Below are 19,031 nucleotides of genomic sequence, written 5' to 3'. Positions count from 1 at the left end.
GTTTACACATACTGCAATTGGCCCTTTTTTGGTATTTTTGCATCATTTCATTTTGTGCGTTACAGTAAGTGTTACTGTGCAAGTTGCCTTTTGTTTTATAAAATATATTTATTGTTGTTTAGTAAATTTTTTGTGAATTTGGATTATTATTCACGTAAAGTAAGTACATCTATTATATTTTTGCAAAGTTTGAAAATCAGTTAAATTGTTTCATTTTAGTTAATTATCTTATTTTGAAAACAAAAGATTTTTATGTTATGTTGGGTAGACATCTAGAAAATAAATAATTTTCAGTTTTAATAAGAGATTTATTTATATATTTGTTCTTGTTTTGGTTGGAAGACATTGGGGTTGAGGTCCTTTCACTAATTTCTTTAATAAATAATTTTAATATTCTAGAAATTTCTTAATTATTAAACAATTATCAGAATGCAAAAAATATTAAATAAATATTATTATTATTATTATTATTATTAAGAGAGACCTCCAGGGAGTCAGAGACTCATCGAGGGAGACCACATACTACACACACCAGCTATCATACTTATTCTAGAATTCATTCACATTGCTTGCACTTACAACATCCAATGGCAATCCATTCCAATCACGCACCACCCTCTGAGAGAAAAATCTAGTTCTTACACCTTTCTTGGTAGCCTTCATTCTCAGATTCCAAGGAAGCCCTCTCGTCCTTTCCCCACCCTCCATAAATTGAAAAATCCCATCAATTGAAATCCTGTATGACCCTTTCAGTAGTTTGTAAGTCTCAATCATATCACCCCCCCCTCTTTCTCCTGTTTGCTAGTGTCTGCAATCTACAAATTCTCAACTTGTCTTCATAATCAGTATTCCACAATCCTGATATCATTTTTAATGCTCTCCTTTGTACTCTCTCCAATATATCAGAATCACATCGGAAACCAGGAGACCAGACCTGCACACAGTAGTCCAAGTGAGGTCTTATCAAGGCCTTGTAAAGAGACAAAATAACATCCTTATCTTTACATATGAATGTTAATTTCAGCATTGCAATTATCTTTTCAGTTATATTTGCAATCTTTGCCACATGTCCCCTGAACTTCAACTTCCTATCTATTAACACTCCAATATCCCTAGCCTCATCAGTTTCTTCTAGCCTAATCCCACCAATATAATACTACATTGGATAGGTATGACTTTACATTTACTGACATTGAACTGACACCCATTTTCCCATGCCCACAATTCCAGCTTATTCAAATCATTCTGCAAGGACTGCATATCAGCAGCATTCATGATTATCCTGCCTATCTTTGCATCATCAGCAAATGACTGCATGTTGCTTGTCAAATCCTTCCCAATATCATTAATGTACAGATTGAATAACAATGGACCTTGCAAACTCACATCCCTCATATACCACTTTTTGATATCTGTCAGTCAGCCATCCTCTTATCCTATATTATTCTGTAATCCAAACCCATTTTCTCCAGTTTATGCAGCAGTCTGTCATGTTGTATTCTGTCAAAAGCCTTAGCAAAATCCAAAAGTATCATGGTGTATCCATTCCCTCTTGTCTAGTTCAATGGTAACATTGTTATAGAATGTGAGCAAGTTGCTAAAACACACAACCTTCCCTTAGTAAACCCATGTTGTTCATTGCAAAGTAGAGATTCACTGTCAACCCATTTCTGAATGCGGGCCCTAACTAATTTTTCTAAAATCTTCACCACCACTCCTGGGATACTAATTGGTCGATAGTTTGATACATCGGTCTTTGCACCACCCTTATGCAATGGAATTACCATACATTCCTTCCATTCCCGTGGAATCTTCCCTGTTCTGAGACTCATATTAAACATCCTGGTCAAAGGAATGATCAATTCAGCTGAACACTCTTTTAGCACACATGCTGATATTCCATCAGTCCCTATTGCTGAATTCTTATTCAGTTTGTGCAACAGCTCTAATACCTCATCCTCACACACCTGCATTTCTTCATCTAGTGAAGAGGTAACAGTGAGCTTAATGTTGCGTTCATTAGTCTGCCTGACCCAATTGGACAACTTGCAGATCTCTATTCTTCTCTAATGCTTTACACATGTAGACATCTTCGCACACATGATTGGTCCGAACCGGACGAACACAAACCCGAAATCGTTCTCACCTCGTCAACATTCCCATGACAAATTCCTTTCCCATCATTAACACAGTTATATACTATTTTCGCTCTTACACTCGCATCATTCCTCTCTTTATGATTTAGTTTCCCTGACTCTGTGTTAGGTCTCATACCAGTTATTAGTTTTTCCAGACACCTAATACCAAACAAATTCAGGTGTAGACCATCCCTCTTATACAAACCCAATCTTCCCTCAAACTCACTCCACACATCCAAAAACTCGCATCCATTCCTTCTACATAGCCTATGCATTGAATTGTTTGCCATCATAGCCCTTCTTTTTGATTCATTATTGTCATAGCGAGGTAAAATACTAACGATTTTCACTTTCTCACTCTTCACTCTCACCTCTTCCAGCAACCCTTTCATGTCCTCTCTCATACTGAACTTATCACCAGTTAAATCATTCGTACCTACTACAACTACCATTTCATTTACTTTTCTTTTCTGTTTTTGAATTACTTGAGTTATATTTTTAATTTTCGGTCCAGGAAAACTCGATGTTATAACTAGCTCATCTATAGCATTGTTGGATCATACATCCTGGCTCTGAATCTGCCATCTTGTTAGAACGTAGTTGTTATTTAAATTATCTGTTTTTTATTATCTTAATTAATTGTTGGTTGATTACTAATCCAAATATAGAGAAATTTATATTATCCTGTGCCACCCTATATTCAGATTAGTCTATATAATATAGTGGAATCAATCATCAACTAACTTTAGCAATCTCACTTTTCTACAGGCCGAGTTTAAAATTAATATTTAAGGCTTCTGCAAGGTCCAATAAACTTTATGAGCAGTGCAATGAAGAAAAATCAGGCAAACAACAAATTGAATCCAATAAAATAAACATTTAATACAGGGTTATAGAACATGTACATTTAAGTAGAACTTTAAAAACAAGACGATGCAAATCAGCTTAGTCCAAATACTCATAACAAACATAAAACATTAGGCATCAGACTGTCAATTTTACATTCTTCCGAATAATTAAAAATGGTTCACACGGTTCAATGTTACAGACTCTTACAGTAAATATTCTTAAAGTAGAATTATCTAATTCTCTCTCTTAGTCAACAAACACTTAATTCAATTTTGAGGCAGTTATCACTTCAAGGGGGAAACACTTTAAAGCTCCATACTTCGGCTAATTTTAGTAGTACGCCACAGTTAATGTTAAGATATATCAGGCAGAGTTAACTCTTATTTCTTCACACTGAAATATAAAAAATTGGACTGCTCTTACCGGGTTACATCCTTTGCACACTGGATTCACTATAGGCATACTTAAAACTGAAGTTAACTATCAGTTTGAAGTAACACTATTCAAAAGGAATCTTCACTATATAACTAAAATATTAAACATAGAGCTTCGCAAGTCTTGATGCACTCGTTTCAGGTAATCTACTTATTCCTTATTTTCTTCTACGCATTAATTTCAGCTTTGCACTATTCTTCCTCAAAACAATTGGAATTTGACGTAATTTTAGAATTCCATAGAAATATTCCTAATTGCCTATTAATTTCCCAGTCCCTTCTTAATTTATTTATGGCATTTCCAAATTCCCTTTACTGCCACCCGTTACTTTATGTTGAAAGTTTATTTTTCTCTAAATCCAGAGTAATTTATTAAAAAAGGGTGGCACACCATTTGACAACTCCTATAGGTAGAGATGACTTGCTAATGCTTCTGCCTGGTATCTCAACTTGGGCCTGGCTCCCACTGAAGAGACCTCAATAAAGGTTGAAACTAGTCTGGGTAGTGGCCCTTCCCTTAATGCATAACATTAGACATATCTGCAAGGAGATGTGGTTTGCATTATAGGAGATACTGAGATAGGAGTGTTGGTAGCTTGCTCCACCTTTGCAACGAGTTGCCCTGGTGTTGTACCACCTTACCCCAGTCCTGAAGATACTTTCAGGCTGCTGAAGTCTGGAAAAAGTGTTGTTGAATTAAGTGAAAGTGGATGTGCAGAATCAGGGAAATTGGAGCTTAGGGGAGGGAGGGGCAAGCTGTTGAGTGGATATGTAAACATCATCACACTTGGATAAAGGATTAAACTAAATTTATTATACCCGTTACTTCACTCCATGCTGTCCTGAATGCTTCTCCCCTGTTTACCTTCGTTTTCCAATAAAATACCTTCATTCTTCCCGCCAAAATCCGGTTCTAGCCAGTCCAGCTCATATCAACTCCTTCTCCCTTCGAATACCATAGCTCACGTTCCACCTCGCGCTATTTAAAATTAACTCTGTTTCCTTGACAGTGACCAATCAAATCTCATTAGCAGAATTTTTTAAATTTACTTTCACTTTCATTTGCAATAAATAAAATGCACATATTACAGTCCACTTAGGATACATTTACAAATTATATAATGAATTTATACAGAATAAATAACTAAAAAAAATTACAATTATTATTTCAAATAAAAATTTAACAGTAAGTGTTTAATTTAGAATTTACTTAGGAGTAAAATTAGCTCAGGATATGCAATTTATGTTAAAATCATGAATGAAGTATTAATAATCATAAAATTCTTCATTCACAATTTAACAGCATGTTTTATTATAGAGTCACCATACCGAATAATTTCTTTCTTTTTACTAACGTCACTTACCTGATATTCATTATTTTTTGACTTGCCTGTTTCCTTGCTTTGTTGTTTCTTATTTTCCTGTTCATTTTTCTTTTTCTCCCTGTACTCATTTAAACATCTCTCAACTTTTTGCAATTCCCGCATTGTCTCTCTGATGATCTGCTTCAACTATTTTGGCAGTTAATTCATTTTCGTTAACCTCCTCCATGTGCACAATAACCTCGTTAGCAGGGCTAACCTTCTTGTTCTCGCCTATGGTGCTTTTTTTTAACATTACCGTTCTTGCCCTTTTTTGGCGCCATTTTAAACGTATAATAAAAATATATGATAAAATACTAAATACACTTAAATATAAAGAGCCAACAGGCTTCATTTCAGCGATATAAACATTAATTAAATTAAGGGGATATTAGATCCCACATTGTTTTAAAACCGAATAAGAAACTCAAAGATTGGAATCAGAGAGTTTCAGCTCTCGGGGTGCTTAAGGGTCAAAGCTGTATAACTGAGAGGAGACCTCCACATAACCTTTAAAGGAATGCGGAGAACCGACCAGGGCTTCTGACCTAATGTCCAATCCTCACCTTCTTGTGGTGCACCCTGTTGGGTATCTGCTTTGATACTGAACAAACGAGGATGGGTCGGCAATTTGGGATTTAGCCGACCAAATTGTATTCTTATTGGTTAAACCAAAATAAAAAATGATGGTACAACATGACAAAATTTCATGCCGGCTGGGGCGTCGCCCGGTTAAACAAGGCCCCCGTTGTTTTCGCCAGGGAACCAGGGCGAACAGCGAAAAGTCAGCTACTGGAACAAATCTGAAAACAAACCCCAACTCACACATCACCAGAGTTAAAGATCGGTACTATCAATGTAAGAAGCCTGAATGGCAAAGAAATGGAGCTAGCTGAGGGATTAGATAAGTACCAGATCGACATAATAGGGGTGACTGAAACAAAAAAGACCAAAACTCGTGAGATCTTTCTGAGCAATAAATACAAAATGTTATATTCAGGCAATGACAATCAAGGAAAAGAAGGAGTAGCCATTCAACACAAAATATGAGGCTAATCTTCTTGAATGGCAGTCAGTCTCAAGTAGAGTAATGTGGGCAAATATGAGAATGGGGAACTGGACAATGAGACTTATTTGTGCCTATGGTCCCACAGAAGGTTCTACTAAGGTAGAAGTGGAGGAATTTTTTGACGCTTCAGAAAAAGCAACTGACACAATGAAAAAGGAAAAGTTGGTCCTTGTTGGGGATCTAAATAGCAGAGTAGGAAATGATTGTGAGACATATAAAAATATTTTGGGAAAATTTGGAGAAAAGAGCAAAGCTAATAATAATGGCAAATATCTGTTGGATTTCTGCTCAGGACATGGACTGGTTATTACTAACACCATGTTCCAACATAAAAATGTGCACAAATTCACATGGAGAGAAGAGGCTAGGAATAAGAAAAGTCTCATTGACTATGTTATTGTTGATAGTGATGTTTTCTCCCTGGTGCAGGACACCAGAGTGTACAGAGGATTTGAAATTGGAAGTGATCACTATTTAGTCTTGAGCAGGATAAAATTGAATTTCATATTGAAAAGAATAACATGTAAGAAAGTTTTAAAGCGAATAAAAGTTGAGCAGCTCTCAGATGTGAACTGTAGACTAAAATACAGAAATATTATTGAAAAGAAAATGAGAGAGTTTGAGAACAGGAATCAAACCTTGGAGATTCAGTGCCAAACTCTGAAGAAAACATTGATTGATTCTGCCAGAGAGGCATATGGTGAGGTTGTGTGCAAGGATAAAAAAATCAGAATTCCCTGGTGGACACAGGAAGTTAAAGAGGCAGTGAAGGAAAAGAAGAAAGCATATCAAAAGTTCCTGGCAAATAAGTCAGCTTTTACTCTTACAGAATACAGAGACAAATGTAAGAAAGCTAAACAGTGTGTAAAACTAGCTAAACAAAAGTCATGGGAGGACTTTGGCAAGAATATAGAAAATAAATATCAAGAAGGTGGCAAAATATTCTGGAGGTTGTTGAAGAAGCTTAGGAATGGAGGAAAGAGTGCTGTAAAAGGAGTTAGAGATGATAAAGGTGACATGAAAACAGGAGAAAAAGATATCCTTGAAGTATGGAGTAATTACTTTGAAAAACTGCTAAATGAAACAAGCAGTGACGACAGCACAGTGATAAAAAAACACTGACCAGGCATGCAATCAGGAATACATATCCATACTTGAAGTAGAAAAAGCCATCAAAGGCTTGAAATGTGGAAAGGCAGCAGGAGTAGATGATATTCGACCAGAAATGCTGAAGTATGGTGGTATAAAAGTCTTACAGTGGCTGCACTGTATAGTTCAGAAAGCCTGGACTGAGGGACGAATTCCCAATGATTGGAGTAGAGCTCTCATAGCACCCATATATAAAAAGGGAAATAAAACTGAATGTGAAAATTACAGAGGCATTTCCCTACTGAGTGTTCCTAGCATGATCTATGCAAGTATACTTGAGAAACGGTTGAGAAGAATTGTGGAAGAAAAGCTTGGTGAAGAACAAGCTGGATTCAGGCCAAATAGAGGCTGTCAGGATCAGATCTTCACTTTACGACAAATAGTCGAGAAAGCATGGGAATATAACAAAGATCTGTATTTAAGTTTTGTCGATTTGGAAAAGGCATATGACAAGGTGCCAAGAGAGAAGCTATTCAATACGCTGCAGTTATATGGTGTCAATGGGGCATTATATCAAGCAATACTTAGTCTTTATTTGAGTTGTAAGTCAGCAGTTAGAATTGAAGGAAGTACAGGAAGATGGTTTAATGTTAAATCTGATGTGAGACAAGGATGTACATTATCCCCTCTGTTATTCATTATCTATATGGATCACATTATGAAGGAACGTGGTATTAAACCTGATATCAAAATTGGAGATGTTAATGTCAGCTCTTTGCTTTATGCGGATGATGTTATGCTTCTAAATAAATCTGCTTCAAGTCTGCAAGATTCTCTGACTAAATTGAATAGCTGTTGTAATAGATATGGTATGAAGGTCAGCAATAAAAAGACAAAGACAATGAAAATAATCAGAATCATTGAAAATGTCAACTGTGTTGTGAATGGAGAACCTGTGGAACAAGTAAAACATTTCAGCTACTTAGGCACGATTTTTACTGAAGATTGTAGATTAAATATAGATATAGACAACAGAATCAGCAAAGCTGGTATAGTGGGAAGTCAATGGAATAAGAGAGAAAGTAGTCGGAACACTAAATTAGCTGTATACAAGACAGTGTTCAAACCAATTTTAACTTATGGATCTGAGAGCTGGGTCAGAAGTAAAACACTTGACCAAAGACTAGAGACCGCAGATATGAGAGTCTTGAGAAAGATTAGAGGCGTGAACAGATGGCATCAATGGCAATATCATATTAAAAATGAGGATATTAGGAAAGAACTTGACATTGTCAGCATCCAGGAATGCGTTAGCAGAGCTAATCTCAGGTGGTATGGTCACTTAAATAGAATGGGAGAGGAAAGATTAGCAAAACAAGTGTTCTCTGCCAGGTTGGCAGGAAAACGACCCAGAGAAAGACCAAGATATAGGTGAATTGATACGGTACAAAGTGCCTTAGACGATAGAAATATAAGGTCTGATAATGTTGGAGTCTTGACAAGTAACAGACTGATTTGGAGGAAAATTGTAGATAGGAAGTTAGTAATGATGTAAATTTTTCATGTAGTACTATCATATCCTGTATACCCCTTCAGGGTACATTGCAGGAATTTTTAATGATGATGAGTTTCAGCTCGAGAGTTTCTTGCATTCAGCTCACGCTAGTATTCGCCGATACTTTTATAGTTTTTTATACTATATTCGGAATGAAACTCTCTGATTCCAATCTTTGAGTTTCTTATTCAGTTTAAAACAATGTGGGATCTAATATCCCCTTAATTTAATACTAAATACACTGTAAAATACTAATCTCTACCCTAGTATACTACAAAACACTAATTTTCTAAGCAAAAACAATAAAAACAGACAAAAATCACCAACTTTACAGGAGCACTAAATTCGCCAACCCAAATATTAAAATATCTTAATAAAAATATATGATAAAATACTAAATACACTATAAAAAAAACTAAAATCTACACTAGTATACCACAAAACACTAATTTTCTAAAGGAAAACACAATAAAATCAGACAAAAATCACCAACTTTATCACTGAGAAATCAATTAGTGGCTAATATCTCTACATGTTAATTTTCAAAAAATATACCTAAAATGTAAGCATATTTATTATTCAAAACGAACATCTGAAAAATCAAATTCTGTAATAAAAAAAAAAAAAGTCAGTCTTGGACCATTCACCTTAAAAATAATAGTCAGTTAATGGGTTAAAAAATAAGTTTAAGGGAAAATTTCAGAAATTATTATTTATTTTGGTGGACAACTTTTAACACTCTTATTTTAAAGTCTAACCAAGTGTGTTAACCTATAGATGTCAGAAAAAAGCCAAAGAAGTTATCTGGTGAACAAAACAGGAAAAGACAATTGCAACGAGTACGACTGGAACATAAATTGCTTGATTGCTGAATAAATTTTTAACTTCAGGACCACATAAAAAATGAAGAACAGAAAGTTCTGACGAAGCAAGTACTCCATGTAGCTGTACTACAGAAAAAGAGAGGACACAAGATAACTATGAAGAAACAAATGTTACATGCGAAAATGACATTGGCCTGACGTCAAGTAGTTAATAAAGAATCTCCCAAAGATGAATCTGGCTGCAGGTTTTCCGATTCATTCTATTATCGAACTTTAGCAAATGGAGAAAAACTTTTATGAAGTTATTTAGTTTATTCAGAATCGCGAAATTCGGTTTTCTGTTATTATTGCAAAATATTTGGTAGTCAAAATTCCCACTTTACTAACGAATGCGGTTGTAACGATTGGCAACATTTGAGTCATATATATACTAAAAATACACGAGACAAGTTCCACGCACGTTAAAAACTGTTCAAAATACAGCGAACTTAAAATGTTGTTGATAAAGAAATGCATTATTGATTGCACACAACAAAGATTATACGAAACTGAGAAAAAATATTGGCAATCTGTTATAGGACGGTTAACCTACATAATACAATATTTATCAAGACAGCATATAGCTTTTAGAGGTTCTCCACAAAAACCTTTTGAAAATGATAACGGCAATATTTTAAAGTTAATAGAAACTGTCGCTAAATTTGATTCGATAATGGCAGAACACTTGCATCGCATCGAAACATCCCAAAAAAAAGGAACATTGCTCATTATTTTGGTGATAAAATACAAAAAGAAATCATCCGTATAATTTCTGAAGCTGTAAAACAAAAAATTTTAGAAATGGTTAAAGAGGCGAAATATTATTCATTAATTCTTGACACTACCCCGGATATAAGCCACACAGAACGATTATCTATTGTTATTAGGTTTGTTAATCAAAATAAAGATACAAATATAGCAGAGATTCATGAACATTTTTTGGGTTTTCAATCTCTAGAAGATACCACTGGGCAAGGACTATTTCAATTTATAAAAAATTATTGAATATTAACATTTCGGATTTACGCAGCCAAGCTTATGATAATGGTTCAAATATGCGAGGCAAACATAATGGACTGCAGGAAAAAATCCTTGAAATAAATTCAGTCTTTTTTTATTCCGTGTACTGTTCATTCATTAAATTTGGTAGTTAATAATGCAACCAAGATATCCTGTAAAACTGTAAATTTTTTGGGGTAATACAGGAATTATATAATTATTTTTCAATATCTGTGAAGCATTGGGCTATATTAAAAAATACATATTCGTGCTTTAAATTTGAAACCACTTTCTGCTACTAGGTTGGAAAGTAGAGTAGAAGCAATAAAGCCACTTGAAAATAATATCAAGCAAATTTACCAGGCTTTTTTTGATATTACGGAAGATGAAACTAAAGATATCGATTCCACAGTTCAGGCAGACAACTTAATTTCAAAGATTTATTCGTTTAAATTTATTTGCTCTGTTCATGTTTGGTACAAAATCTTAAATCTCGTAAATGCTGCAAGCAAAATAATGCAGAATCCAACATTTGATATAGGAAAAATTACAGAAAATCGTAATTATGTTATACAAGAACTAAATACTTGCTGAGCAGACCAATATTTTGAAAATATTATTAGAACTGCAAAAGAAGCAGCAAACGATCTTAATATTGATCCTATTTTTCCAGATATTTGCAAAAGAACAAAAACAAAAATGTTTGGTTACGAAGCATCATATGAGACAACGCATAATCCTAAACAAAATTTTTAAATATGTTTTTTCTTCACGATTTTAGACACGACAATAACTTTAGTCACGGAAAGATTCATACTCTTAAAACAACATAGCGAGGACTTTAAAGTTATAAGAGACATTAGCAAATTAAAAGATTGGAGCGATGAAGATTTAATGAAACATTGTAAAGGTTTGCACTTAAAAGTGAGTGACAATCGCGATATTGATGGTATGACTTTATTTGAGGAATTAAAAACTTTGCAATGTTTTATTAAAAAAGAGTCGGCTCCTCAGAATGTTTTAAATTATTTATACGAAAATAAATTAACCAACATGTTTCCGAATACTATGATTGTGATGCGTATTTATTTAACATTACGAATATCCGTAGTATCAGGGGAAAGAAGTTTTTCAAAACTGAAACAACTAATAAAAAATTATTTATTTGCGGTCAACAATGTCTGGAGAGTGTCTAACGGATTTATCAATTGAAAATAATATCATTGATTCATTAGACATTAAAGATATTAAAAATTTTGTGGCGGCTAAAGCAAGACGGATATTTATGTAAAATAAATCTACATTTATACTAATTGTATAATGCATTTATACATTTATACCAATTTAAAAGCATATTTCCAAATTATCTTTGTTATGTAATATTTCTTTTTATATTAAAATAAAAGTAATTTTTGTTTATATATATATATATATATATATATATATATATATTCTGTTGTATTTATATATATATATTCTGTTGTATTTATATATTAAGAAATGAACATTTTTTTTTTTTTGAAAATTTTTATTATTAAAAATTCCTTATTAATGAATTTCAGTGATTACAATGTTCTACTACTGTTAAATAATATTTATTTTATTGATATGCATATAAACTGTTTTGTACTTTTAACAAAGTAAAATTTTTCATGGAAACTTATTTTATGGGGGCGGTAAAAAAAGTTTTGCGCAAGGGTGCCTCCTACCCACAGCACTGCAAGCTCTCATCACTCCTTGTCTTTGACTTCTCCATTGCTTCCACCTTAGTATCACCACCTCTTGGTCTGGCTCCTACTGACGAGACCTCAATAAAGGTCAAAACGATCTGGATAGTGGCCCTTCCCTTAATGCATAGCATTATACAAGTCCACAAGGAGATGTGCTTTGCATTATGGGAGATACTAAGACAAGGAGCGATGAGAGCTTGGTCCACCTTTACCGCAAAGTAGCCTCAGTCCTGAAGATACTTCAGGCACAAACTTTGTTTGCTTACACTTGGATAAAGGATTAAGCTAAATTTATTATAGTCTAACCAAGTTGAAAAAAAAAAATTTCAGTAGCTTATTAGAAGCAAGTGTTATCGACTTGGCATTGTTGCCAAAATATTCTTAATATTTTCTCTTGACGGTAGCCACATTTTTTTTCTTAGTAAATGAACAAGAATCAAATTAGCCTACTGATAAACACTTTTTTTTATATATGCCATCTATGAGATATATTGGCTCCTAAAAAAAAAATTATAAGCAACTTATTTTAACTGCCTGTCGATGTTAGTATGATCTTGGTATTGCTTGCATCTAATAGGCTAGACATCTCCATCCACTTTGTGTCTAGAAACTTTGAACAATAATATAAATACTCAAGTGCTGAAAAACATATTAGTTCAACTCCTGTGTTGCAATTTTTTGTATTTATTTTACTAATCTATTGTGTTATTTCTCTCATTTATTCATTTGTAAAAAGTATTTAGTTCCATTTTCACTGTAGTTAGAATGTATACTAGTCTTCCCCTCTCATTTGAAATACTGCATCAGCAATGAATTATCGTGTGGTCCACAACAGTGTCAGTACAAAAAATATGATAAGAGATAACTTATATTGGATACCTTGATGTAGATGGTCAACTATGAGTTATCTTGTAGTTGTCAGTCAGTGTGATGCTGATAATAATAAGAAATACCTTCACTACATCACATACACCAATATACACACATTTTGATATGTTAATGATCATTTTGTCCTTTCTGAAGACAGAAAATGCAAAAAAAAAAGGTTTTATTATGTAGCTTTATTCTGTTCGGTGTCTCTCTCTCCCTCTTAATTTTTTTCTTTATTTTGTATTTTTGAAACATTACTGATAACTACAAGAAACTTTGTTTCTTAGGATCTCATTTATCATCATTGCTTTCCTAACATATATTCTTGTCAAAAGGTATAAAAGATACTTTAATAATATCAGTTTACATTATTACCAGTACAGCCCATAGCTCAGTCACTTTTGATGATGCCCTTTGATTGGAAAGCCCTGATTTAAATCCAGTCAAGGATGTGAAGAACCTTTATCAGTGCTTTTCAATTGAAAATGAGTTATCTGTTCTCATATGGAGGCTGCAGTTTTTTCTCCTTGGAAACTTAGTTTTCATCCCCAAAACAGGCAAACTAGGGAATTACGTTAGGATTAGAATAGGATTAATCGCTCTACGAGAGCTTTAATTAGTTTTTCAAGAAGTCAGGTTTCTTGGCCATAACAGGACATTGAGCCTAACACACATGGAACTATTGATAATGTCCTGTCAACAGTTTTCTTCCAAATTCATGCTATTTGTCAGGTCTCCAGTTGTCAGATGTTAAATTTCAGTCTTCTCTAAGATCCCCACTCATGCAATCTTGGTCCAACTCTGAATCTTTTTCTTGCTGTTTTTGCATTAAACACCTATTTTACTAATTTTTTCTCTCCTGTTTACATGATTATACCACCTTAAATTAACTCTGTCTGCACACATTCTTAAATGCTTTGATGCCATCTCCTCACTCATTTTCCACAGAATTTTCATGTCTTAATGAACTGTTTTATTCCCAACCCAGATTTGAGATTCATAAGTTAAATTGGTTTGAAAACTCTCTTATAAACTGCTAGTTTAGTGTTTTGGCTAATTTTTTTATTGTTCTATTAATATTCAGCTAGTTCCTTCCCATACCAGCTTTACTTATTCTATTACCTTTTACTTTACAGTAAACCCTCGATTTAACGGACTAATAGGGCTAAGGGGTGTCTGTTAAATTGCAAATTTTTTAGAATAAAAATATCTGTAACATTTTACTGCAATTTTATCAATATTAGCACTGTAATAACAAAAAAAAAAAAAATTGTTTTATACACACTTTTAGATAAGTTAATGCGAAGTTAAAGTTCGATGTTGAGGTGTTTGGTTTAGGTAATCCTGCTTTGAAAAAACTATGAAGTTTTTTTTTGAACTTTTGAATTCTGCTGTTTTTTTATAATTAACTCCCTAAAATTACGAAAATGTGTCTAATAAAACTGCTGCAGAAAGTCACGTCATGCAACAAAAGAACCAATTGCAGTGCGATTGGTGTGATCATGTCTTAATCATTCACCGAACATGTTTTATGGGCAGTGACTCATTTATGTCGGCTAAATTACTACAGTCTTTTTCCAACATGTGATGGCCTATTCACCAAAATTTGTTAAAAAATAACAGGGTTAATTTTCACTTGATATACGAACTAAAAATTTTGTCCGTTAAATCAAGAGTTTACTGTATTTAATTTGTCATCTTCTCTTAAAAAAAAAAAAAAAAGTTGTCTAATAGTTGAAATATTTTCCTTGTTCTTTAGGTTTACCACTGAGAATGAGTTAATGATTTCCATATTCCTTCCAGTTTTCTTAGTTCGTCTTTTTTTCCATGATGAATTTCACATCATATTTGCTACAAAGGTTATTCAGTTAAGTCCATTCTAATGATTATAGTGGATTTATTTAGAATTATGAGTTTCTTCATAATGTGATGGAAAGTGCCATTAGGGCATGTGTTAGATGATGAATAACAATGAAATTAACTTGTGTCACTGCTGATTTATAGCTTTAGTTTAGACAATATATTGATATGTATAATATTCCCTTTATATCGTATGATTGTATTACAAATAGCTTTGCATCTTGTCATTATACCTTTTCAAGATCTTCAGTATACAGATGCTTGTTATATTCCCATGATTTTTCAACTACCATTAAATGCAGCTGTTAAATGATGAATAACAATTCGATGAAGTAACTTATCTCATCGAATAAACTAAACTTAGATCTGATTTACAGATCTAAGTTTAGGCTGTATACAAAACTTTATATCATATAATGTAAAGTTTTGCAGACCTTTTCCAGGTCTACACAATGATTTCCCAACAGTTTGTTTTAAAGTAAAAATGTGGTCTTGGCAATCCTTATTTTGTCGTGTTCTTCCTCAAGTTTCTTTTCATCAATTTTCCTTAGTCTTTTCTGAGGTATAATGGCATAAAACTTACCTAGAGCATTCATTAGGGAAACTCCTGCATAATTCTCACATTTTTTTATTTCCTCTTTTTTTTTTTTTTGCTCTATTCTAGACATGTGGGATTTGATCTGAATTATTCAATGTAGCTTCCATAAAAACTTTTATATCTCCATGTTTGAGCATCTCTGATCAGTTATCATCTACCTGAGCTGATTTTCATCATTACTGACTTGAGCCTCCACAGTTAAGTCAGTAATGACAGTGCCCTTTGGTTGAAAACACTTGGGTTTTAATCTGTCAAGGATGCAAACCTTTATTAGGGTTTTTCTTGTGAAGGTGAGCTGTTCTCATATGGAGATAGTAATTCAGTAATTCTGTTTATTTGTAGGAGGAAAAACCTGAAACCTGAATTACCAGTAATTCAGGTTTCAGGTTTTTCCTCCTACAAGTAAACAGATCTCTTCTTCCCACCTACAGACATAATACACCCACACTTAGATGATACAGCACAGAAGGGCAAACTAGATGCATTAAAAATGCATGCACACCTTAACCAGAGGATGTGACCCATCTTTAGGGTGGAGGAGATGAAGTGAAAGAGCTGTTTTTTTATTTCAGGAACTGAAATGTACTCATGACTGCATTCTTCCTGGATATTTTATGTTGTCAGTCTGTCACTGCTTATCTCATTTAATAATTTTTCATAATTACTTCAGACATTCAGAATATCCTTATTTTCAGTTATGTTATCTTTATCATTTCTGATTCCTTTTACAGTACGCTTTAATATATTTTTAATTTTTTTGAATAACATGAAGAATATTTTCCTACCTTCATGATATTTATTTTCTGTATTTTTTTCATGATTTTTTGTTTAATGAACTGCAAAAAAGAACTAAGGTCAGTGGACTATTACTCTGTATTATGCCAATACTTTTTATCTTATATTATTACTATTTTTTAACAGCTTATAGCAGAAAAGTTGATCCAAAACTGTAGTGAAGCAAATTATCTGTTGAATAGTGTTTTGATGGGATTGCAGGAATTGGGAGAGCATGAAGCTAACCAAGCACTTCTTATTGGCTTAGGACTTCAGGTGTATGAAACTCTGAGGCCATTATTTCCTGAAATTTCATCAGTTTTGTTAAAGATTCCTGGATGCAAAGAAGATGATATTAAGGTAAAACATCCTTTTAACTAAATGTCTGTTCATTTTCATTATAACTATCTCAGTGATCAAATCAAAATTGTGAACACATTTAAATAAACTGAGAGATTCATCAAGAAATGAAAAGTTAGCATGAAATGTGTTCGGGCATATGTATATTTTGCAAGCACTAGTTTAGTTCAGAACATTGTATAAAATAAAGCCAATTCCAAAAATATTGATATTACGACTATCACATTAGTATTCATTTTTAATGTGAATTCCACCAACAAAAGCCTGCATTAACCTATAGTACATTACTGTTTAGTACTGTGGCAGGTAGGTTAAAGGTTAGATAATCTTAAAAACACTGTTGTAGGGACAAAAGAAGGAACTTTTACAAGCCACTTCAGGTCTCTAGCAAGCAGGAACGTGGTCTCACACACACACGGAGTGCTGAAATTCATCTCCAACCCAAGGACTTACTTGCAGCATATAGCAGAATTCTTCAAATTTAATGTTAACAAGTTTCTTACAATTTTTCACCTATCCATGGCATACTACTTAAAATGAAACATGTCTGGGATAATCATTTAAAATCTGTCATATGCACATCCATTTGTTAACATGGATGCACACACTCTTCCATGAATTCAGCTTTTTTGGACAGTTTGGAATTCCAAGCTAGTACAGTCATTTAAACAGAATGGGAAATGAAAAATTAAAAGAAAAAGTATTTACCAATTTTCGATTGGGGGATGATAGAAAAGGAGTCATAACTGTCATAATATGCAGTAAGTATCCCTTTAGGATATACATTGGGAAATGAAATAACGATAAAATAAAATTACCATTGTCTATCAAAATGACTGATTCGTGTGGATAAATTATTGTTACACCTGATATCTTAAGAATGTCGAATTCTCAGCTATCATGGTGTAACATGAAGAATAAATAAATTAAAAACCCTGCATAAAAGATAATAGATGAATTAATTAAAAGAAAAAGAAATATTCTTGCATCCAATAAAATATAAAGGTGTTTGTTGAACTAACTAACAAAAAGAAAGAATATATTAATGTTGTAATATGATATAAAAGAGAAAATTTAACTAAATAAGACAGAAAAGGATTAGTCATAAGAGATGGTATGTGAGAGGCTAGAGATTAAAATATTAAGTAAGTTCATAGAGAAATTTTGGAAAGGGGATTAAGTTAGAGGCTAGCGAAAGAAAAACAACAGACTATCGCTCAGGGCCGATTCCCGGATTGAGACATCGTTACGGGCTCGCCGACCAAAGGACATTTGGCAGAAAAAACGCCACCCTAATTGGTCGGTGAAGTAAAATCAAGTAGGGGCGGGGAAAAGAAGGTGCCGTTAGGAGAGCAGGTATAAAAGGGTTGGAAACCCCTTTTATACCTGCTCTCCTTTTATACCCCTTTTATACCTGGAAACCACGAGGCTTTTGGGTTTTTTAAGGCTTTTAGACCTTTTGGTTTTTGGTTCTGTTCCAGGGGAGTTCATCGCGAGCTCCTTCGTATTGGTTTCACGGTGTTTTCCTGAGTGGCGAGATTGGAGTTATATCTCCATCGTCACAACACGGAAACAAAAGTGAGCGGAATTTCGGTTCCGTATTTCCTATGTAAGAAGCGAAGAATGCCATATAGTCGAGGAAAAGAAAGCATATTCCTTGTGTTTCAACTTCAGTGACAACCACGAAAAAGGGAAAGCTGTAAAGAAATTGATATCCACGTCGCGAGTTGGCCGTTATTTAGACGATTCAAGGTGGGTCCTGAATAACGAAAGGTAAAGACCGCGTAGGCATAGTTCAATTCAAAAGTGAACATAGGAGAAGCAGATTATCGGAGAGGTTATACCAGGATACTTCAATCAAAAAAAGATAGAGGCCCATATGGAAAACTCAGGAAAGAATGGTACTGTAAATTATATCTCGTGTTAACTAAGATTCGTCTGTATTAGTTATCATTATTCTAATACTAAACTGTTGAAGTGACCAAGAAAACAATACTAGGACTTTAGTATCTGACAGAATATATTGAAAGTAAGCTGGCTAGTGTTAATGTTATATGAGTAATTAAGTGTCCTGAGAATTTTGCATGTCTATTATATTGTATAAGAAAGTTTAAATGTCATAGTTATGTGTTAGTGCAATAAATGGTTTAGTTAAGCTACTTAAGTTTGGATAGTTAAATAATGTGAATTAATCTTATATGTCCATGTCATATGAAGTTATGTGTTGAATGTGTATGGCGGCATGATCGTAATACCCATTATAGGATCATAGCTTAATTATTTATGATAAGCTAATGTCAGTTTGTAAATATTTAGTATAGCATTGAATTGAGTAATAACTAAAATTTGAATTGTACCATGTTAAGGAATTTAATAAACCTTTTGTCCAATGATAAAACAGTTGTCTGAAATTGCTGTCCAATGCACCACTTGAAAAATGACGAACCTAATCGCGCGGGAAATTAATGTGTTAAGAAACGAG

General features: G+C 33.6%; 1 protein-coding gene across 1 annotated transcript in view; it reads left to right on the top strand.

Moving 5' to 3' along the window:
* The window catches only part of Ranbp21 (exportin-5-like protein Ranbp21), a 425,699-nt gene that overhangs the window by 391,842 nt on the left and 14,826 nt on the right, over window positions 1-19,031 (top strand). Inside the window, exon 32 of the mRNA XM_090399635.1 lies at window positions 16,337-16,549. Within this exon, the coding sequence (XP_090255761.1) occupies window positions 16,337-16,549 (213 nt within the window). The remainder of the gene's footprint in view (window positions 1-16,336; window positions 16,550-19,031) is intronic.

This window comes from Typopeltis vanoorti, chromosome 10 (genome assembly GCF_054136105.1).
Source record: "Typopeltis vanoorti isolate ZY-2024b chromosome 10, IOZ_Tvanoo_1.0, whole genome shotgun sequence".
Taxonomy (NCBI): domain Eukaryota; kingdom Metazoa; phylum Arthropoda; class Arachnida; order Uropygi; family Thelyphonidae; genus Typopeltis; species Typopeltis vanoorti.
The sequence above is the reverse complement of the archived record's forward strand: the minus strand, read 5'-3'. Positions and strand labels throughout refer to the sequence as shown.